Raw genomic sequence first — 24,361 nt, forward strand, 5'->3', positions numbered from 1 at the left:
GTATGAAAATAAATTGAAACTGATACATTTGCAGCCTGGCAAAGAGACTTACCAATCCGTAATTTGTTATGAATTTTAGAAGGAAGATAATTGAAACTGTTTTTCAAAAAGTTGATTTAAGATTATTTTTGAACTTATGATTTGGGTAAAAAATGACCCTAATGTCGAAGGAGGGTTAAATCATAAACTTCTATTTGATAAACTGGTTTACTTGAACCTATCTGATGATTCTAGAATGCACTAGTACACCATCTGATATCTCTTGATGCCTTAAACAACTTAGCCGAAGTTGAGATCTTTAATACTCACTAGCGCCACCTATCAACTAAATCATGAATCAAGCGCCACCTATAAGATAAACCAAGAATCAACTAGTTTAATTAGATAGCTCGTGATGTCCTTATCAGCTTTTCCGAAAACCAAATTCCTCTACACAGTCTGACTCCCGAGTTACAGAAGCTTATAATTTCTCAGACGCACTAGTGCCACCTAGTGGATAAATCTAGAATCAACTCGTTGATTACACAGCGATACAAAAATTAACTGTCGGTCTATCTCAAGAGCAAACTGATGTGTCCCCGACGTATTTTGGGTCGCTGAATCCGAACCCGGGCTCAGATTTGCTCCAGCACGTCACCATTTCGAGCTATACATCTTAGTGGATGAACTTTGAATCAACTAGATTGCTCTTGATGTCCTGATAAACTTTGCCGATGAAGAAATTCTTCTACCGTAGAGCGCTATCGACTGAAAACTCTGTATAACCAGGGAAGTTTTTCGGCTTCGCAGTCATCAAACGCAATCAAACGACTAAATATCGTTCTTCATCCGACGTTTCGGTGTTTATTACACCTTCTTCAGGGAATTAGAACTTGCAATCGTTCTCGTTTTGTGGGCTCGGTTTTAGCATGATCCGTCTAAAATTTCCAAAAAAGTGTTGGCAAAAATCTCTCTGAACAACAAAAAAACGTTTTTTTAAAAAATATCTGAATTCGGAAACACCTTCACTATCCAACCAACGGTCATTCTTGTACGTAGTCTGATTATCGAAATACAGAAATTTAGAACTTTTAAGACTCGCTAGCGCAACCAAGCGACCTTTTCTCAACAAATTTGCTGAAGACGCTAGTTTTCCAACATGCCTTATTTCTCCACGTTAATCGCAAATGTAACTGATCTTGAAATAGATCACTGGGCTTTCGAGGCATCCGATCTCAAAAAACATCGCTGGGCGTCAATGGGTTAAGTTCCATAAAAAGATAAATCTAAGGTTTTGTATTAAGAACAGGGTTTGCAGGTTGGATAAGAATTTTCGCGCTTTAAAAGTGGCTTTTGTCTGAATTATCTTGATTTTTTAGCTAAAATAATAATTTTTTGAATGGTTTAAGGTATTTTTGCAGGTATTTTCGCTACTTTTTTTCGGAACTTCGGATTGTGCGACAGAACACTCTTTTTAGTTGATTTTGATACTTGGATGCCAGGCGTCAGGTGAAAGATTGTGCGAAGATTACTATGAAGCGGCACAGTTTGCTTGGTTACATAACTTGTGGGCGTTATATGACAGATTGACACTTTGCTGTGAAAGTTGTAAGGAAGGGAAACGATTTTTTTATCAATCCGTTTGTAGTTCTAGCGATGGCTAGTTTAAACATGAGGTAGAAAAAAGAGTATAGAGAAAGTAGATAGCAAGCTACAAAGCAGGACGTAAGGGACGAGCCCGGAATCGAACCCAAGGTCTTCTGCATACGAATCAGAAGTAGTAGCTCGTCAATTTTATCATGATCAGGGGCCTACATCGTCGAAACCAAAACATGACGCTGAAAGCGAGCGCCCATCTGCATCGGACGGACGCCGACGACGGGAACATTCAAAACAACATACATGCGCTTCGCTTCATCCGCCCTTCTTGTCACTTTCTTCGACGCAACGACGGGTGGCGGCTCATTTTCACACCGACTTGGCTTCAATTGAAATTTTTTGTATGTTTGTTTGATATTTTTATGGGTAATAAACTATTTCAGTAAAATATGCATAGCATACATTAACATAACACAGATTTGACGGTTATTACACTCATTAATTGAGTTATAACAGAGAAATATTTGATGTCGAACGAGCGTGCTTGAGCTTGTAAGTGTGAAACAAAGTGGCATCTGCGACGACGCAGCAGCGTCGGTTCATCGGTGACGATGACAGTTGGGCTGAGCGACGACGACGGCGCCTTGGTTCCATTGACGATTGAAACCATTGTTTACAAACTTCGCCTGAAAATTTCAATTGAAATTGAAAATGTAGGGCCCTGATCATGATTTGTCAGCATCTAGGTCAGCATAAACTGTCCCAATTTGAACGCTTAAGAAGGTGCCTTATGCATGATGAGAAGTGAAGAATAATAATTGAACAATGAAGAGTGATGAATTAGCAGTGTAGAATCTGGAGTGAGCAATGAAGGAACAGGAATGAGAAGTTTTGAGTTATGGAAGATCAGTGAAGAGAAGTTGTAGGACCACGAAGGAGTGATAAGAGAGGATTGAAAAGTGAGTGGTGTGAATTAAGCAGTGAGGACTGAGGAGGATAAGTGAGGAATAAAAAATAAGAAGTGAAAAGTGTTGATGAAGCAGTAAGGAATAAATAATGAGGAGTGTGAAGAAGTGAGTAGTGACCAGGAAGATGTTCGACTGATTACATGATGCATTAACACATTTTACTCAGCATTTTCAGGTTGAAGAGGGGGATTGTATTTGGGCATCGTCTTCGTTTATTAGAGGACCATCAGCTATGTGCATGGACCCCAGGCATTGAATTGGGCTGTTTTTCAGACATTCTTCACTAATTTAGCATTCTCCCAATCCTCAACATGGTTCAACTGTGTTGTGTGCTGTAAGAACTATAAGTGTTGTGTCATGTCGTCTCGCGTCGCATTCTGTGTGTATTTTTGAGATTCTTACGTTAGCACAAACCTCTAACAAACACAGATGCTATGAAAGGTTACTGACGGGTGAGGAGTGAGTGACATGTAATTAATGAGTAGTCGACACGAAAAATTGAAGAGTGAGGAGGGAGCTGTGAAAAGTCAAGAGTTAAAAGTAAGCAGTGTAGAGAGGAGTAAAAAATAAGCGGTGAGGAATGACAGTAATCATTATTAAGCACTGAGAAATGAGTTACGAGTAGCCATAAGTGAGAAGTGAAGAGTGAGCAATGAGAAGTGAACCGTAAGGAATGAGCAGTAAAGTAGTGAGGAGTGTGAAATGAGGAATGTGAAGTAAGGAATAAATATATAGTGAGAAATGAAGAGTGAGCAGTAAAGAGAGAAGGGTGAGAAGAGAGTGAAAACTTATCAGTGAGGAATGAATAGTGAGAAGTTTGGAAAGAGAATATCTATATTGATAATGATCTATAGTGATTTTCAAATAACTCAACGTACATATGTGCAGATGGATAAATAATTAATTAATTTAAAAAGAAAAAAAAAACAACCACATCACAGGTGAGATTTGAACTCACTACCCTTATTCGCTAGACAAGTGCTTTACCAACTAAGCTAGTTCAAATCTCACTTGGGCAGTGGATTTTTTCCCAATAATCAATAATTTACCAATCTGTACATATGTACGTTGAGTTATTTGAAAATCATAATTGACCACCCGGATTGCTATTACCGAAAATTTGCAGTTTGAGTTAGTCGTGATATTGAGTAGATTTCCAAAGATTAAAAAAGCGGAAGCCGTAATCTTAGATAGATTCATCAGAAACCCCAACAATACTTTATGAATTCAAAAAAAAAAAAAAAAATCCAGGAATGCCGAGCGTGGACGGTATAGTGGTATAGTGGACGTTAAATTTAGCCTGGATTATTATGTGGCGAAGTTGTCCCAAGTAACATTTTTTTTATTACATGCACTAGAAGAGTTCCTAAAAACCATAAAAACCAAAATAAAAGATATGAGGTTTATAAGACAGTTCTCGTAACCTCTACAAGACTAATTGATCATCAAAATGTTACTTGGTTGGTTAACGCACCCTGACTTTAGCATTGAGAAACCATGAGTTCACGTACCACCAGATCTTAAGAGATTTTTTCTTCGAAAAAATGTCATTTCAATTTGCCTATTTTCAAACATATCTGTGCCAATGAACTTTAAGCTTTATGTACGTTCAAAATAACTTTTTGATTCGAAATACGAGGATATGGGAGTGTCCTGGGGCTTCCAGGAAAGCCCCGAAAGGTTCCAAAGAGGTTTCAGAGGGAATTCAAGGCGTTGCAAAGCGTATGAGAGACATTCAGAAATATTAGAGGCTTCAAGGGCTCTTGTCTCAAAAGGGCTTCAAGGCATTTCAAGGAAATTCAGGAGGTTTTCGAGCATTTCAGGAGGCTTCATGGGTTTTCATGAGAGCTTCCAAGGTATTCAAGGCTTTTCCCAGGACTTTCAAAATTTTTCAGTTGGCTTAACTCTTTTGAGCCGGATTGTTTTGCCTTCGCTGCCGCAACCTTGCTGGCCTCAAACAAGTTTCTTATGCTCGATTTCATCGCCGGGGTCATATTGACCCCTCCGGTTCCAAAGGGTTGAGAGGATTTCAGGTTGTTTCAGGACACTGCAGCAGAGATCAAGAGAAGTTTAGCGGTGTTTTATGGTGTTTTATAGAATTTCAGGTACAGCCTCAGGAGAGTTAGAAAGAAGACTGTGAGTGCGTCAGTGAATTATAGAGGGATTTCAAGGTGTTTCAGGGTTATCAGAGGCTTTGAGAGGGTTTCAAAATGATATTAAGACATTTAAAGACGATTGAGGGGGGTTTCCAGAGTTTCAGGAGACTTAACAGGTTTCCGAAAGATTTTCAAATGATTTTTAAGCCTTCCAATGGGTTTCAGTCGGTTCAAGGGGACTTCAGGGTTTTTCAGGAAGAAGCTGCAACAGAGATTAATAAAAGTTTACAGTTTACAGGGTTTACAGGGTAGTTTCAGAAGCGTAAGTCGTTGCCGAAGCATTCATGGATGCTCTGCTTTGTTAGGCTTACAGGAGCTTCTGAATACCTTTGAAAGGCCTTTCTGGGACTATCGAGACGTTTAAGGGTAATGATAATGTCAGGGGGTTTCCGAAGGGTTTCAAGACGTAGGGATTTCATAAAATTTTAGGCACGATTTAGGAGGTTCCAGGAGACCTCATGAGAGTCTAATAGAAGGCTATGGGTGCATCAGGAGGTTTCAAATGAGGTTTTAATTAGTTCAAGGTAGAACCCGGGGTTCTAGATGGCTGCAGGAGAGCTAAGTGGTCCATGGCGTTTCAGGAGGATTTTTTGAGGAACTTTTAAGGTGTATTAGGGCGTTTTCATTCGTGCCAAGGCATTTCAAGGGGTTTCAGAAGGCCTCAGAGAACTTCAGTGGAGTTTTAGGGAAGTCTACAGGTATCTTAGAAGGTTTGACTAAGGAGGTTCAAGGCATTTGCATTTCAGTGAATTTCAGAGGGATTTAGAGGATTTTTGTAGATTTCAGAGAACTTTATGGGCAGAGTTTAAAGGAAGGTCTTAGGGAATTTCCAGTTAGGTACAGAGATGAGGAGACTCCAGAAGCCTAAAGGAAGTCTGAGGAGTTCTCCTGGAGTCTGAAGGCATTTCAAAAGATTTCAAGTGTTTCCAGGGTGCTACAGCAAGGGGGGTTGATTTTTGTTGTTTCAAAGCATTTCGTGGGGATTCAAGGGAGGGGGAGGTTCAAAAGCTTAACCGAATTCAAGGGAGTTTCAGAGAAACTTTAAGAAAAGTTTCAAGGCGTTTTAGATAATTTTCTGGCGTTATGAGAAGTTTTCAGAAGCTTTCAGGGGGTTACCGTAGAGTGTAGAAGAAATGTACTCCAATGCAATGTAAGGGGGGGTTTCTGTCGGATTTCAAGGCGTTTCAAAACCCTTCAAGCTATTCCGATAGCTTTTCGGAGCTCAAGGCGATTTAGAAGGAAATTCTGGGGATTTTAGTGGATTTCTGGGTCTTGAAGTAGATATTAGATAAGTTTAGAGGGGTAAAGATTTTAGATTTTAGAAAAATATAAAAAAAAAAATTCTAAAAAAATAAAATTCTAAGAAAACAATGGAATCAATAAAACAAGATTTGGGGCAACATGAAAGCAAGCAACTTTAAAATCCTTGAAGACTAATAACAGATACAATTTTCAATATGCAGGTTGCTTTGAAAAGTAAATCAAGTAACACTTTTACGGGGGTGTCCCATGTGCTCTAGAAATCCTATTTTCTATATTATTCAATGCTGCGCCAAGTTGCATCCATAATAATTTCTTACAATTTCCATGAATTCATTGAAAAATTGCTTGAACAAGGTTTACTATCACCGAGATGAACAAGCCTTGGGTTAAACATTTTGTTAATAAAGACAAAAAAAAAAAGGTTTACCAAAACTGAACTAATATGTATACTTTCGAATACATCTCTGATTTTTCTTGGACATTATTAAAGTGTATCTCTTTTAAATGGGAAGTTTTTAAAGTTTGTCAGGATTCAGTTAGAAATAGAGATGGGAAACTGATTCAATTTTGAGAGTGAATCGCTTCTGATTCACTCTCAAAAAAGATTCGACTCTTTTGACCGATTCAGCAACGCATTTCCGTAACTTGATGAAAAATGCCATTTTTCGATGTTGGCCGCCGACTCCTTTTTTGTATGTTCAGTTTTCTAGAAAGGTATGAACGTCGACTCAGTAAAATACAGGATACACAGATTTTCGTTCCTTACACTAAATAGTCGAATCACTAGGACGAGCCGGCAATATAATACATATGAATGAAATATGAACAAGTGGAAAAGATTGCGACGTTTATGTGTCTAATAAACAAGAACGCAGTCAATCCAACTATTTTCGGCAACTTGTACTCGTTATGAACTTCAGCGAATCGTAACTCTTTTAAAAAGAATCGTGGTTCACTCACTCGGTTTCGCGAATCGATTCTTTGAGTCGACTCGCGAGTGAGTTACCCATGTCTAGTTAGAAACTTAGAGTTATAAATGGAATTGTTTCAATTTTTTTTTTTTCAAATTGTTTGTATTGGAAATTTTCAGTTTTCAGAAAGTCATCCAACATTTATCAAAGTATGTAAGGTTTTCCAAAAATCATTTCACATTTTCATTACTGAAATGAATTTTGGAAATTTGAAGAATTTATTAGAATTTCATGGGTTTAATAAAGAACCAATTTTAACAAAATGCAACTACATTTCAGCTAGCTGTTCCGAGTTCTGCAACTTCCTTCCTCTCGGGTCATCGTCGAAGACTTTTCCCCACACAAAACACGGTGCATGGACGGACAGTTCCGTCCGCAGCAGTAGTGTATTCGACAGAAAATCGCGACCATACCACCATCATGGACGACGACGACGGGATGGTTCCATAGTTTCCCTATGTGGTCGGTCGAAAATTTGTCTCTACTTCTATGCAACGACGATGAGGATGACGACGACGACGACACGGCGTCGTGTCGCTGCGTAGGAAGAAACCCCAGAAATGGAAGGTACCGAACGCGGCAGTGGCGGCGGCGACGACGACGTTGGCAATAACAATTCCATGTCCTCCGATTCAAAATGGAAAATATGCCACCACTGCCGGACGGAAAATCGGACGAAAAACGACGCCCTCGTCGCCACGTTGTCGCCAATTTGGAAGTGCACCGCCACCAAGTGGCTGGGAAGGCTGGGGGCGGAGGTAGACGGTGGGATTCGGGAAGCCATTTCTCTTCTTCCAATAGCCTCCTGTGGTATAGTTTATATGCACTACTGGTGGCATCAGTTTTCAGTACATACGACGACTTAAATAGTTACCAACAGGAGTGTTTGTGGTGCGTGGGGCGTGTGTGAGGGTCGCCAGGTGCGGAGCTTTTAAAATAGACAGGCATACAGTCGGAAACGCGCAACTAGGTAGATAACAACAACAACAACAACGATTTCGGCGTAATGGCAAAAACGATTTATGTAATTCACGACTTGGTAGAGGACACTCGGTTGGATGAATAATTCAACGTTGTGAGGAGAGCTTTTAAGATAGTGAATAACAAATTTATAAATTATTCAATAATGATGTCGAAGCATTTGAGGCAAGTCTGCGATTTATAGCTTACAGCGTTGACTTCGACGAGCAGCTCAGGGAAGATCTACAAGTGCAAACTTGTCATCTGTTCCACATAGTATAGCGTCCGAGCACCGTTCAGGACAGACAGTGTGGTGTTCAGGTTTCTGTGACCATGGATTAGGGAAAGTACCACTACTCATGTACACTAAAGTTAATGATTATATTCTTATTTGCTATTACATCCCAACTAGAATAGAACATCCTTTTAGGTTATGTATGTTTCCTATAACACTTCCGTAGTTAGACTAATATTTGCCTTGTGATAAGTTTTTTCATATATCACTTTACAAAGTGTTACGTTTCGGAGTACTAATCTGTGTGGGCAATTTGATTTCGAATAAACTCAACATATACAGATACATTATGGATGAAATTGTGGATAAAAAAATAAAAGCTCAGGTGAGATTTGAACTATGACCCTGGTACGACAGGTGAGTGTATTACCAACTGAGCTACCAAGTCAATTAATGACACGGTATCTTTTCGCCCCTAACAGGGAATCGAAGCTGGTGCAAATACCGGTTTGAGGCTAAAAAAATTACCCTGGACCAACCATGACATTGTTTTATTGGTGCGTGTGTACCGATTACATCAAGGCCTGACAAACAGCTTCAGTATAAATCTTAATAGAGCGCCCGTCGTTGCTACTTCAATGTTGCCGGATCAGTTCACTCGAACAAAGAACCGATGAGATATCTACTTTTGACTCACAGTCATCTTTAGTGTGGCAGTGTTGGTAAACTTCTATTTTTTTGGCAAGAATGACGCCTGCTACGTCAGAACGAAGAAAAATTGCGTTTTAATCCTGTTTCTGGCTCTAGCTATGGTTTACTACGAATTTCACAACGTACGCCTCTGATGCCGTTAACGATTCAGATGTTGATGGACCTTCAAACCTGTCAGAAGCAGTGCTGAAAATTTCATTTCGTCATATCTAAATTCAACCATCTACAGCTCATTTTAGAAGCTGAACCTGAGAATATGGTATATGAAAAACTTGTGCGGCTAGACCAGTTCTTCAAGAAAGTCACGGAAAAACCGCTATTTTTCGAATATTTAAGGTAAATGTCACGGACTATCTTTGAAAAATGCCAAATGATATTCACCGTGAATATCATTGGCATTTTTCGAAGGTAGTCCGTGACATTTACCTTAAATATTCGAAAAATAGCGGTTTTTCCGTGACTTTCTTGCACAACTGGTCTAGCCGCACAAGTTTTTCATATAACATAATCTCAGGTCCAGCTTCTAAACTGAGCTGTAGGTGATTGAATTTAGATATGACGAAATGAATTTTTCAGGACTGGTCAGAAGCACTACCGTCATATTAAATTAAGTCAATTTTCCCGTAATATTCAAATCATGTCATGCATTTGACAACTAGAAACAAAAGAAAATTACTCATAGTCTCTTTTTAAACCAGAAACATCTAATCGAAACGTACAATTTTCGTCGACGTGTTCCGTTCTGCAAATGTTCTGCACAAGTTGGTAGGTAGATGCACCTTGTTTCGCATCAATTCACACCACTTATTCCGTGTCGTGTCCCCGCGTGCGTGCGTTCGAGCGCTGGCTGTGACGACTCAGTTTCACAATCCCCACCGTCATCGCGGCGCATAATCGTTGGCCGCTTCCGTAGGTCTATACTCTACAGTCATCCATAGCTGCTACAGTGTTGAAGCAGGTTTGCGTTTAAGCTAAGTTTGTTAATTTTAGAAACTGTGAAACCGCATGCGAGGAAGTGTCAACAAACAACAGCGATATCCAAATACACACGAATGGCACTTCGCAGGGTGTCGTTCATGAAATACGTACATCTCTTGAAGAAATCTCACAGACGTCCCGTCTTTCCTCGTTGATGTCGGTCATCAAGACTGTTCGTAAAATTTGGTCAAAGCTATTTGCTCTTTTTATACAAGAGTCTGCGTAGTTTATGGATGGACCCAAAAATCGGAGAGGCCGGTTGTTGTCCGGTGTAGTAAAGTGGGCGGCGCATCGCAAACAACCGAAATGAAGACGTTTTCCGGTTCGGCTTGATTATTACTGCAAACATGTGCGGCTCGAAGTAGCAAATACAAATGTAACCACCACGTTTGCCTCACATCACCTTCATCGTTTCCCGATTTAATCGTGAATCCAGAGGTACGTTCCAAATGGAAATTGCTCTATCTCTACATCTGAGGTTTCTTATGAACATGTCCGAAACCGTTAAAATGAAAAACTGAAGTGCCAGCTCATACAAAGTTTCACGATTTTCTTGTTCGAAGATTCCCCTTTCAATCATTTGCCTCAAGCGAAGTTCATGGGGGTCTCGGGAGTGTGTCAAGGAGTCTCAGTGCCATTTCAGGGATTCTCAGGGAATTCTCAGGAGGTCGCATGGGAGTTTCTAGGGTTCTCAGGGGATTCGAGAGGGTTTATACACAGCAAAAATTTTCTTGTGATATCACATCATTTTCGCTGCACATCAGTCTCGTCGTAAAAGTGATGTACAAATTACATCCCTTCCAGGCAGCTAATTAGCCGCCACAGCTTGACAGAGGGTCTAGCAATCGCTAGAACCGGATCGGCAGATGATTCATATATAAGTAAAATATTGGCATGGATTCGTACCCTGATCCGTTGATTGTGAGCCGTATCCCTTACCTCTCGGCTATTTCACCGAGTTGGAAGGCAGATGATAAATGTGATACTGCTTCTAGGTATCTGCTGGAATGGGTTTGTTGACACATTCCGGTGCCAATCAGGGTGGAAAACGATGCAGCCGAATGAAATTACGTTCAAATATGGACACATCGCCAGAAATTACGCGCCTGAAAATTACAAAATTATTTGCTGTGTAAGAAGGGTCCAGAGAGAGATGCAGGAGGTCCCAGGGGGATCCCAGGGGGGGTCAGGAGCGTTGCAGAAGTTTTCAAGGGGTTCCAGGGGGAATTCCAGGAGGCTTCAAAGTTACTTCAGGAAGTTTCAGAAGATCTCAGGGTAACCACTAAATTTTGTAACACCGCTCCTTGAGGCAAACAATTTCGGGAACAGCTTCGAGTTTCCATTTTACATATGTATCGCATGTTAGTATTAGGTATTCGGAACAACCTAGAACCCCAATTGGGGGAGCGTTTTTTGGGAAATTCAGTTTGGCGCAAATAATCGGGGCGTAACTTGAGATTTCAGTGTACTCCTTGCCCAAGAAAGTCAAGGAAATTTCCACTACGGAAAGTTCTTGGACCGATCGTGAATTAGGGTCGTCTGAACCTTCCAGGAATTTTACCCTTGACATATACAGCCCTTGCAGAACTTATTTCCGCTATGAACTGTAAAACCACTTCTGACCCCTTTGGGGTTGTACGAAACATTCCAAAATACTTTTGAGATGTTCCAGCCCAACCAAACCACCCCAAAAAGCAGAACTTCAGATTTACACTCGTAACAGTTGCCACAGACTAACGTCCCAGTAGGTCTCCAGTTAGCCTAATGATTTAGGCTATGGATCGCCAATCCAAAAACGGCGGGTTCCATTCTTGTTCGCCCAAACTGTTCTGGAGTTTTGTTATTTATGTATATCTGGAGTCTTATTTTCGCTATAAACTGAAAATCGCATATAAAAATATAATCGATGACCCCTTTGGAATGGTGCGCATTATTTCAAAATTCCAAAACACCCAACAGATCTACAGATCTACACGTTTGGACATGTTATCCAAACTGTGCTGGAAAAAATTCTTAAAATCTAGTGTCATATCAGTAACTGAGTTTGCTATGGACAGTAAGTACCTTTACATCATAAATCATCAGGACCACTTGGAATCTTGAGAGCCATTCCAAGATACTTTTAGGATATATCATGACCACTGACCTTTCGTAGATCTAGGAACATCAGGTCTACGCTTGTGGTATGCTTCATAGAGAAGTCTTCGCTAATCAATCTTGTTCAATAAATAGTTCTAGATTACAAGACCTTTAGGCATTCAAAGTTTCCGGGGGCTCAGTTCTTTAAAATGTATTGCTATAACAGTAGCTTTTGTGCTTAAAACAGTAACGATCCAAAGCTAGAAACTCTACCGCTGTAGATTCAACGTCCAAATATTGATAATAGTTCAAATGACCTGGAACATTCCAACTGATCATTTTCGGATGACTCACTGGAGCTTCAAGGAGATATCAGATAGGGTTCAATGCGTTTCGGTAGTGAATTAATATGTATCAACAGGACAACAGACGCGATCAACAGAAGTTTACTGGGGTCTGAGGGAGGTTTCAAAGGAACAAGACTTTGCAGGGGCTTCATGTAATTTCAGGAGTTCCCGAAGGTTTCAAGCAGCTTCAGAGATTTTCAGGAAATCTTCGGGAACCCTTCCGGGTACCCTTTCAGATTTCTATTATTTTATGGGTTCCAGAGGATTCAGAGGGCCTGCGGGGGTTTCAAAAGGTGTATAATATGAAGTTATAGGAGGATGTGTACGATATACATAATTTATCAACGTATATTATGCCAAATGACCTTATGTGGTAAGCTCCTTTAGATGTGCAATGGCCATATGGTTTCACGGAGGATCTACCCCTTACGAGGGCTTCAGGGGAGAATTCAGCGGGTGAGTTCTGGTGTTTCAACGCATTTCGGGACGTTTCAGAGGAGTTCCTGAAGGTTTCAAGTAGCTGCAGTCAGTAGAGTTCAACAGCCCATGGGGTCTCATGGATGTTTTCTGAGGGAGGAGTGCAAGTTGTTCCAAAGCATTTCAGAGGGCCTCAGTAGAACTTAAAAGAAGGCTACGGGGTCTCAGCAGGGTTTCTAAGGGGATTCAAGGCAATTCAAGGTGTTTCAACGAATTTCGAGGATTTTTGGAGTGTTTCAAGTCTTTTATTTGAAGGCATTTCAGTGGCTCTTAAATATGGGGCTGCAGTAGAGTACAGTGGAAGTCTATGTGGACCTCAGGGATCTCTGAAGTTATGCCTTTTTGATGATTCCGGAGAAACGAGGGGTTTGGCGACCATAGGAATGTGTTTAGTGGGTCGAGGAGAGAGTTACTTTTGTTGTAGAAGATGGCCTTAAACCCACACTATCCGGACCTTCCTGTTCGGGTGTCTGTTGAGCGGATTTTCTGGTTTACAAGGAGAAAAGGGCCTCACGGTAGTTAAAAAAAAGGCTAGGTAGATTTGAAAAAGGCTTCACAGACTGAACATAACCTACACCAGACAACGGACAACGCATACGACACCCAGTGGCCCAAATGAAGAATTTTTGGTTCGACGAAAAGTTTCCCCACACACCATGAATTACAATACGCCTACAGTAGAGTTCAAAGAAGTCTACGAGAGATAAGAGAGTTAACACACTTAATTTATAATTTCGGTTTATGTATGCCGAGATTTGCACAGCCTAGTAGTCAGCTAAATGTGTTCATGAGATCTCATCTAATAAATCCCGATAATCATGCCTCCTTGCCTAGCAACCTACCAGTTTGTTGGCTGAGTCTCGGTTAAAATTCAGGAACCGAGATCCGCACAGCCGAGCTCGGTGAATAAAACTAAGTGTGATGATGGGTTTCACGGCGATGCAAAGCGTTTCAATGTGTTTCAGGGGCTCCGAAGGGTATTCCAGGGATTCAAAAGTGATTCCGGGGCATTAAGGATAGCTCTTGGTGGGCTTCAGAGTATCTACAAGGCGTTTTAAGGATGACAGTGATTATCAGGGAGTTTTAGTGAGCTTCAGGATGATTCTGAGGGCTACAGTGGAGTTTGAAAAAGCTCCCGGGATTCCAGATAGGTTTCAAAACGTTTGATGGGGTCCAGGACATTTCAAGGAAGTTTCAAGGGGAAAATGATAAATGAAGTTTCAAGGGGAAAATGATAAAATTCACTGGAGAATCGTCGAAGGAGTTTGTTATGGTCTGTTTGGAAGTATTACTAGGGCTTGTTGTATGGATCTGTAGAGGAAGCTTGAGGAAATATCAGAAGGAATCTCAGGAGAATCCTTAAACAAATTCTCAGATAAAATATTGGAGAAACTTCTTGAGGATGCTCCGTACAAATTCTTGAAGAATCTTTTAAGAAACTCGTGGAGAGAATTTCTCAAAGATATTCAGAGAGACATTCCTGAAGACGTTCTCTTAGAAGTTCCAGGAGGCATCGTTAGATAATAACATAATGTGAGTATCCGACGAAAAATCAAATGGTGAAGACACAGTGTGTGTCTTCATAAACAATTACAAAATTGAGAAATGAAATTGTGAAAAAAATACCACTTATTTTGTTGGGTTTCGAACCCACGACTTCGTATCGCTAGTCTGGTGCTTTAATCAACTAAGCCACAGAACAAGTTACGATTCTGCGCGAAAAATAAAAGTGAAACTGGATTCAAAACACCATCCTAACTGGGTCTATCTTTCACAACTTTATCTCTTTTTCGGCTTAGATGTCAATCCTCCACACTCTCATGGTTGTGCCTTTGAAATGATGAGCTCAAGCGAATTTTTAAGAGGATGAGGTTCGTTGCTCAACGACTGTAGCCTTCGTCACCGACCAAATGGTCAGAATGAAATATCCTTAGATGAGTTTCTGAATAAAATAAGTTTTTGGTGGGACATCTGTGCAAATCTTTAAAATAATTTCTCAGGGAATCCTTTGGATGTGTTTCTGAATGAATCGTTGGATGAGCACTTAAAGAAAAACATGTTAAATTAATTCAAGGAATACCGATCTGATTCCTCGAAAAATAACTTGATTCTAAGAAAATGTAACATTTTCTTCTTTAAATACAGAACATACTCGAAGGAATTTCTAAATTAATCCTTGGAAGAAATCATGTGGACGTTGATCAAATATTCTGTGAACTCTCTTGTGGATTCTTCTGAAGAATTGTTGGAGGGATTTTTAGAGAAATAAATAAAAGAATCTTTGAAAGAATTTCTGGGGAATCCTTGAAGAAATGTACGGAGATTTTTTTAGAAATCCGGAAAAACTTCGGGAAACTTCTGCAGTAACTTTCAAATAAATTTCGGAGGAAACTTTTAAACATTTGTTATTTAAATTTCTTCGGAGCAACTTCTAGATTGAGCCTTAGGAAATTTCTAAAGATGTCCTTTCAAAAATTATAGGACAAGTCTCTTGGAGTGAAATTTTAGAAAAATCTCAGGAGAAACATCTGAAGTATTATTTTGGAAAAAATAATGTGAAAGTACATCCCACAAACCCACTTTTTTGTGGTCCTTCCCAAAAGGGATATTTTAAAAGGAAACTAGCATCATTTGGAAAGGTAGAGCAAGTGGAATAGAAAATCTAATCCACATTTTATTGCAATTCATTCACCCATTGAACGTGCTATGCTAGCAAACCAATTCACCTTTATCAGCATCGATTCGATTCCATCGATCATTCAATTTACCTGCAAAGAAACAAAAAACCAACATTAGCATTGGATAGAACAAAATATGCAAGATTGAATCGTCTGATTGGCTCTATCAAGTGGAAAAGAAACGACAGCATCAGCAGCAACAGCAGCCAGACAAAGCACCGAACCATAACCTCAAACGGACGAACTCCAGTATTTCAGTTACGGTTCGTTGGACACCCCGTTCCTTTCCTTTCTTATCCTTCCTCCCTCCAACTAGGTTTTTGCTTTCTTCTGTCAAATTTAAGTCGAAAATCTGATTTATTGCAACTGGATCCTGCTGGCGGTTGGTTGCCGCCGTCGCCGTCGCCTTGTGTTGTCCTAAGATTCTCCAATCCAAGATTCATCCCTTTTCTAGTTTATTTTTTCTTCTCCTAGAAATGTAGAAGCATTGGATATCAGCAACGACCGAGCGAGCGACCGACCGCATCGCAAGCACAAATGGAATAGGTTCCGATCCGATCCGGATCCGAGTAGCGCAACTTTGAAGCCCCGGCATAAATATCACTGACACATATTTATATCATAAATTTTGTGAGCCACTGATCCGGTTTTCTTGATTCTGTCGGGGATTTTTCCACCGGTTCCGTTCCCTCCTATAACCTCGCATTTCACCCAAAAGAATGCACACTCGGGGTGAAATCCTTGTTCTTCTTCTTTTTCTACGGTTCTGCGAAACTTCTCTGAATACGTGTTGATCTTCTGCTTTCACACACTTCAGATTGTTGGGGGCCCGAAAGGGACCGAACGCAAACAAAATCCGCTAGCTTTCTTTTGGTGGAGTGATGGGGAAAGAGGAGTTCTGCGCTCCGGGGGTTGTGTGCAGAGGACACACACACACTAGAGCACGCGTCATTTCGACCAAGCACACATAACCTGGACCTGGAGGAGGGGTTTGATTTTTCGACAGTTGCGGGATGAATGGTAAACTCCGGCCGGCTGGCGACCGGATTGGATACTTTTCGGTGGTTGGTCGGTTGTTCGCGCTCACCCGCACCGGGAAATGATGATGTAGGTTTAAGGGATACAAAAGAATGATTTGCTTCGGGAGTCGTAAAAAGAGGTTTTTTGCTTTGGAATTTTGATACAAATCAGGCGGATTTTGAGGGATTCGGATGCTTGACCCGAAGTGGTGGGTTTGTGCTCTGTTATTCCAGAATTGGCTTTGGCGTTGGATGTGGAATAACTGGATGTAGCAAATATTCTGTTTAAAAGGCACTGGGAAAGCATAAAAGCTTTATTTTAAGTGAACAACAGAACATTTTTTGCTAAAACATTCAAAAAAGGGTAAGCAGTCTACGGGCAGAACTTTAGGTATTCATCGTAGTATTACTTACCTTACCGATCAGGCTAAGGCCGGGGTGGCCTCTGCTGTACATAGTAGCCGTCTCCATTCCACTCGGTCCATGGCTGTTTGTCTCCAGTTCCGCACTCTGCGTAGGGTCCGCAGATCGTCCTCCACTTGGTCGACCCACCTAGCTCGCTGCGCTCCACGTCTTCTTGTTCCGGTCGGATGACTCTCGAGAACCATTTTAGTCGGGTTGCTATCCGACATCCTGATGACGTGACCCACCCACCGTAGCCTCCCGATTTTCGCGGTATGGACGATGGTTGGTTCTCTCAGCAGCTGATGCAGCTCGTGGTTCATTCGCCTTCTTCCAAGTCCCGTCTTCCATCTGCACTCCGCCGTAGATGGTACGCAACACTTTCCGTTCGAAAACTCCAAGGGCGCGTTGGTCCTCTGCACGTAGGGTCCATGTTTCGTTCCCATAGAGGACGACCGGTCTAATCAGCGTTTTATAGATGGTTAACTTCGTGTTACGGCGAACTTTATTCGATCGTAGAGTTCTGCGGAGTCCACAGTAAGCACGATTTCCTGCCACAATGCGCCTCTGAATTTCTCTGCTGGTGTCGTTGTCGGCGGTCACCAGTGAGCCCAAGTACACGAATTCTTCAACCGCCTCAATTTCATCACCGTCGATATAAATTCGGGGTGGCGGGCGCGCTGATTCCTCCCTGGAGCCCTTTGCCATCATGTACTTTGTCTTCGACACATTAATAACTAATCCGATTCGTCTGGCTTCACTCTTTAGTAGGATGTACGTTTCCGCCATCGTCTCAAATTTACGAGCAATAATATCGATATCATCAGCGAAACCAAGCAGCTGAACGGACTTCGTGAAAATCGTTCCACTCGTGTTTATCCCGCTCTCCTAATTACACCCTCTAAAGCAATGTTGAAAAGCACACTCGAGAGTGTCCCTGATACTCGAACTACGCACATCACTCGATCCATCGTCGCCTTGATCAATTGTATCAGTTTATCCGGGAATCCGTATTCGTGCATAATCTGCCATAGCTGTTCTCGATCGATTGTATCATACGTCGATTTGAAATCGATTAACAAGTGATGTGTGGGCACGTTGTATTCGCGGCATTTCTGCATCACCTGGCGGATGGCGAACATCTGGTCCGTTGTAGCGCGTTCACCCATGAATCCAGCCTGATATTGCCCCACGAACTCTCTTGCAATCGGTGATAGACGGCGGCATAAAATTTGAGAGAGTATCTTGTAGGCAGCGCTCAGTAGTGTGATCGCGCGGTAGTTCCCGCAATCCAACTTGTCGCTCTTTTTGTAGATGGGACACACGATACCTTCCATCCATTCCTCCGGTAATACTTCCTCCTACCAAATCTTGGTAATGACCCAGTGTAGTGCTCTCGTCAGTGCTTCTCCACCGTATTTTAGAAGCTCGCTTGGTAGTTGATCTACTCCAGCGGCTTTGTTGTTTTTCAACCGGCCAACTTCCTCCTCAATCTCTTGGAGGTCAGGGGCTGGAAGTCTTTCGTCCTGTGCACATACTCCTAGATCTGTTACCACGCCACCTTCGGTACTTGCAACATCGCCATTGAGGTGCTCATCGTAATGCTGCCGCCACCTCTCAACCACCTCACGCTCGCTCGTGAAAATATTCCCCTAGATTATCTCGGCACATGTCGGCTTGTGGCACAAAGCCTTTGCGCAAGCGGTTCAGCTCTCGTAGAACTTTCGTTTGTCCTTAGAAGAATCCATAGATAAGTATAACTCTATATGTATCTCTTCAGAACAAAGAAACAAACTTTTACTCAATCCGGACAGCTGTACAATTTGTTCCATATCCATTTCAGTTCCACATCGATCTTCAACAAAACCGAAACCCCCTAACTATCTATTGATTTACTCGTACTCGGATTTGTTCTAATAATATCATCAATGTTAAATTATTCCAGCATAGTTTCCCTATCGTTATCGGTCCCCCGTCCATCCTGGTGTGTGGGAGTGTGGGACACCCCACCCGATTGCATTTGCATACGTAGACCCCCGCAGCTTCATTCCACCGAGAAGCTAGTTCCTCTGGAAATCTATTTCTCGTTATCCGATAGTCAGCAGAGTGGCCGTGGCCACCGGAATACATTTATTTAGTATTCAAATTCTAAATTGTTATCTTGAGAAAAAGAAGCTCCCCAAACTGCTGTTCTGCTCTGCTCTGTGATACCCGGTGGGGAGTTAGTGGAGGCAGTGGTGGTGCTCGGTATCGCCATCGAAGTTGGGAAGATTAATTCAAATACTATACCACAAGAACAACCGCACGTACACGGGAACCTGTATGGACGCTGGACTGGACTGGACCATCAGTGGGACACAGGACAACCGATCGGTTGTCGGTGTGTCGGTTGGTCGGATACTGACCATTTGTATGTGCATGTTTCCAGAGGGGGTTAATTTACATTTTGCGTACCTAGGTACCTCCTATACAGCAACAGCATCAACAGCGGGGGCCTGCTCTTGATAGTTATGCTGCTGCTGCTGCTGCTGATGATGATGATTGTCCCGGTTCGACTAAAGTGGATAGCAGCAGCCAGCGGTGGAGCGATTCCGGATCCAAATTTCAAAACTACCCAATGCTGGCTGGAGCACACATTCTGACATCCCCGGGAAATTCAAGTTATAGCATTTGTTCCACCACTGCTAGGATGGTTGGTCAGACGCGGTGAGTGAGTGGTAAGGGGAGAGCAAGAATTGCTACATTCTACATTGGATACATGCTACACATGTTTCTGTGATGCTGGAGCTTCTGCTGCTGCTGCGAGTTGACCATATTGGAAATGTTCTACATTTATTGATGTCCTGCTTTTGGGGCTGTACGCTCTCTCCTGCCGGAATGATGCGAAGCGATGGTTCGACGACGGGGTTCGGTTGGTCAATTTGCATTGCTTTGCGGTTGGTACAATATGTGCTTTGTGCTTTGTTGCTGTGCGTGGGATGCTTTAAACGGGATCTACCACACCAGCACCCAGCCATCCACCACCCCCATAATGATCGGCCATTTGTTTCGGGCAGTCGGTTAAACAAGGATACAAGTGTTTTTGAAGCTACCTTGTGAACGCAGTGCACAGTGTGCTTAAAATAGACTCAAAAACAAACTAGTTCAAATGGGTTCGGTGGTACAAGGGCTCTCAATGCCATGGTAAAACAAAACATCGAGAAAACCGAGTGTACGTTCAGTTCTATAGAGTTTAATGTTGTTAAATGTTGATTGATCCAGATTTTTTCCGTTTGATTCTTAGGAATTACTAGCTTCTTTCTACAATCTGTTGTATTCTAGATTCAATTTAAGATGCTTTGAATATTTCACCCACATTTTTTCCAAAATTATGTCAATAATAATACTTTGACCAGATACCTGTGGCAGCTGGGAGCTGCTACAAATCGTTCCATGGGGTTAATAGAATACAGTCACTCATAAGCGAAATCTCTATACATAGTCAAGTATATGTAAATGCGTATTTTCACAATTCCTACTATGATACCCTAATGAAATCATAATTTTAATTTCATTACTAGAAATCAAATTTTAAAACGCTTCCCAACATTTTATGATCCACCCTTTCAACTCTATTTGAATAAACAACACACGTGCTATTAATGACACGCTTCCCCGGTGTAATATGATTAAAAAATCAAACAAACACACCCTGATTTACTCTTCTGCCGCTTGATGAGGTCATAATTCATTATCAATTCTCGTCCCCCCGTCGCCCAAACCAACTGACAACGATGACTCGACTCCCTGACCAGATCCCTGACGTGGCGCGTGACCATAAGCACTTCCCAGTATTTGAAGCGGTCAGCAGCGTAATTTCACTCTTTCGCACCCGAATTTCATTACGAATTGAAACTCCGTCGGCTTTCGCACATATTTGATTAAACATAATTCATAATGATTTACGGTCGTCGCCGTGCGTGCGTGAGGGCATCCTGATGACCACCAAAATCTTGACCAGAGCACCAGAACCAGACATACAGTACAGACGTATCTCTTCTACCCACCAAAAAAAGCGAAACGAATAATTTAATATTAATATAATTAAGTTCCCACCCACACGGATCGGTATCGTCCTTGAAGGATTTTTTGCGGATTACATTTTACTTGTTTGCTCGGTACCTCGCCGTAATTCGCGGACTCTCGCCAACTCGCGAGGAGGGTTTCCTGTGGCAGCAGCGAAAGGATCTACTGTTGTTTCAGCTTCCGCACGGCGCGGCGGCGGTGGTTGAAGCTTATCCGGATGTTCGGGTTCGGAATGGAAAAGGAGACCCTCCGAAGGACGACGACCTGGTCGGTCGGTCGGTCAGTGCCAGTGCAGTGGTGGAAAGGGCGGAAGGATCCATTGTGTACCTGTTATGTTAATTGCCATTCCGATAATGGATAGGCTCCAGTGGGTGTCGAGGGCGGGGGTGTAGGCGAAGGAGGGCGAGAGTGTGTTGGAAGTATTTATTGTTTGGCTCTCGTATCTGTGGTTTGCTGCTTTATGTGTGCGATTTTTTTTTCGATCTGCCCAAGCGTTCTGGATCTGTTTGCTGGAGGGGGCTCTCCGGCAGTCAACCAGCCAGTCAGTCAGAGTGTGTGTGTGCATGGATGGAGCAAAACAAACAGAAGTCTGAAAGTGAGCGGTTATTGAATTCACGCTGTTTCAATACAATTAAAATGTAATTTATTTGCGAAATTGAAACAACAACGCTGCAGGGTACACGTGTGGTGGCGACCATCGCCACCACCGCCGCCACCTACCGGGCTGGACCGCAAAAAACAGGGTCATTGTTGGTTTGAATTAACGGCGCCGTGTTGTGCTGATTGTGAGCTAATTAGAGGGCCTGCAGGTGTGTGAGTTCTGAGATGATTCCTATAGGGAAGACTTCAACTCTAACTTTGCTACAGTAAGGAACTTTCTTATGCATATCTATCGGCAACGCACTAACCAAAGTGAACCTAGGCTGCAACAGTCACTCTGCAGAAGCCCAAAATCAGCATAAACTTACACATATACAGTAGGTTCTTCGCCCTTAAACTGGCAAGGAGATGCTTCATCAATTTGTTTTCTAATGTGACAGCTGTCGTTGTCAAGACAGTTATCAATAAGTCTCCAAAGGTATTTGGTGACTTTCACTCCTGAGCAACCAACAATCGTGGTGGTGTTAAAATTGAAGATCACTATTCTTGGCGATTGCCCAGACATGTGACTAGATCAAATTATCTGTGAACTTCCTAAGCTGCCTCTGTGCCTGTTTCTGCTGCAATATCCATCCATTCGGGTTCCAATCTAACTACTGCTTGCAGATTTTGTCACGCTCCTGCATAGAATGTAACCGACACAACTTCAATTTCGCTTCTAAATAGTTGTTGCTCTCGGCTGTTGACGATATCGGTGATGGAGCGGCGCATTGGTATTGGAGATTCAATTATAAGGTGACCCATTTCAAATACTGTAGGCATCTTTTGATGACGACCTCTAGCCGTTGCGTGTCCTCCACTGATACACACCAGGTTTAACTGGCGTACAGCAGCACAGATTTCACTTTTGATTTAAAAATAATGACATTGGTGCGACTGTTTTGTTACACATTTGATCCATAAACCTATGTCGATCCTGTATCACTTTGACAACCAAGGTATGGCGACCTTTGAACCTTCTCCACTGCTTGCCCAGCTTTCATAAAGTTGGAATGGTTGACTATGTCAACATTAGCGATTAAGTCCGACACTAGCACTAACGGTAAGACCTGTCGCCGAGGAGCGATCGGCAAGATCATCGAGCTTAAGCGACGTTGAACTAAAAGAGAGCAACATCATCAGTCAGTTTGAAGTCATCCTGATGCTCCATGTGCCAATAGACCGCCACATCAACTCACGATATAGTTCACGATCTATCGCACCTAGCAGGATCTCGTCGATTACAATGAGAATAGTAACTGGAAAGACCTGTACGAAAAGGCCTCGTACTGTGCTTCAATGAGGCCGATGATTTCATCCGGGACACCCTATCGCTTAACATCACATTTTAGATAAGACGTCATCAACAAGTCACGCTCCACCTGGTCAGCCAATCGTGCTCTCTGCGCTTCAGGCTTTCTTGTACCAACCGGATCAGTAGCGAACATCAGCTTTGCAGGATTGTTGTCCTGCATTCTTGCAACATGCACTGTCCAATGTATCTTTCCGACTTCGACCATCTTCTGGTTTGTACATCGTTCTTCTGCACAACGCCGAAAATCGTCCCTAGCAAGCATCTCCAAATTCTTTCAGATTCCTCTCGAGCATGGTCCAATGGTCTATCATATCTATAGAGGATCAATGGTCTTAATAACGTTTTGTAGATGGAGCGTGGGTGAACTTTCTAAGACTGCAGCTTCTTTTGGATCCCGTTACGGAATTCCCATATAACATGGGACAATCGGGCGTAGAACGGCAGAAAAGTAAACACAACTTCCACTGCTGATGCGCCTAAGGATCCGTAGGTCAGTTATGATCCGAGGTAGACGGATTCCTCCACCATCACGAAGGTATCTCCATCTAACGTGACATTACAATCCAGACAGATCTGGTCGTATTCGGTTCCGTCTACGGCATGAGAGTCTGTCGCCTTGTCGCAGTCTTCGGCGAGATTTGAAAGAACTGCATAATTCACCTGAAACCCTTACATAGTATTCACATTGTCTAGCTATTCCTGGCATTTCTGGAGGCTTTGTCTAATGGTGAAGATCTATTCCATTAACGACAGGCCATCGATGAAGCCAACTTGATAACTTCCTACAAATTCATTCGTTTCAGGTTACAGACGGCAGAAGATGATCCAGGATATTACTTTGTAGGCAGTATTTAAAATTGAGGTCGCTCCTGAAATTCTCACAATCCAACTTTTCGTCTTTGTTGGGAATGGGATAAATTATCTTTTCCTCCGGTTGCTGTTCGATTTCCCAGATCCTTACTAATCTTGATGAGTTTAGCTGTGATACCATCCTTTCCACCTGTTTTGTAGGTTTTGAACAGGGGAATGGCATCCTTAACTACCCCCAGCGTGGGAGTTAGATCATCTCCGTCATCTGCTACACTGGCGTAGTCGTTGTCAAGGCCTCGCGTGCCTACGTTCTCCACGCAATTCAGGTGCTCCACCTTTCTATCACCTAACGCCTGTCAGTCAAGAGACTCCCGTCCTTATTCTTGAATATTTCGATTCATGGCACAAACAGTGTTGGTAAAAACTCAAATTCTCAAATCATATGGTCGAGTTGTTTCGAGCACGATTCTTGACTCGCCAAACTCACCGCCGAAAAAATCATGCATGAGTTGATTCGTTATTTCACTCATTGCTTTATTTTTTGGTGTTCTTATTGTTTACATCGCAATTTTTAGGATTATGTGATAGAACAACAGCAAATCTAGCATACAATAACATTGAATGCCATTTAAATTGATTTGAATTCGTTTTACAAGCGAACGAGATTTCGGCGCTTGACTCGTGAGAGTGAGATTTTGCATGAAATTCTC

The 24,361-nt window shown here is 42.2% G+C and overlaps 1 protein-coding gene across 4 annotated transcripts in view; it reads right to left on the reverse strand.

Annotated features, from left to right (window-relative positions):
• The window catches only part of LOC115253893 (protein muscleblind), a 1,330,915-nt gene that overhangs the window by 420,122 nt on the left and 886,432 nt on the right, over positions 1 to 24,361 (reverse strand). Inside the window, exon 3 of one of the 4 annotated variants that reach the window (XM_062860505.1) lies at positions 15,467 to 15,491. The exons of the other annotated variants lie outside the window; for them this stretch is intronic. Within the exon in view, the coding sequence (XP_062716489.1) occupies positions 15,483 to 15,491 (9 nt within the window). The 3' untranslated portion in view covers positions 15,467 to 15,482. Of the gene's footprint in view, positions 1 to 15,466; positions 15,492 to 24,361 lie in introns of those variants that run through there. 4 annotated transcript variants of the gene reach the window in all.

The sequence above is a fragment of the Aedes albopictus genome, chromosome 3 (genome assembly GCF_035046485.1).
Source record: "Aedes albopictus strain Foshan chromosome 3, AalbF5, whole genome shotgun sequence".
Lineage (NCBI taxonomy): Eukaryota > Metazoa > Arthropoda > Insecta > Diptera > Culicidae > Aedes > Aedes albopictus.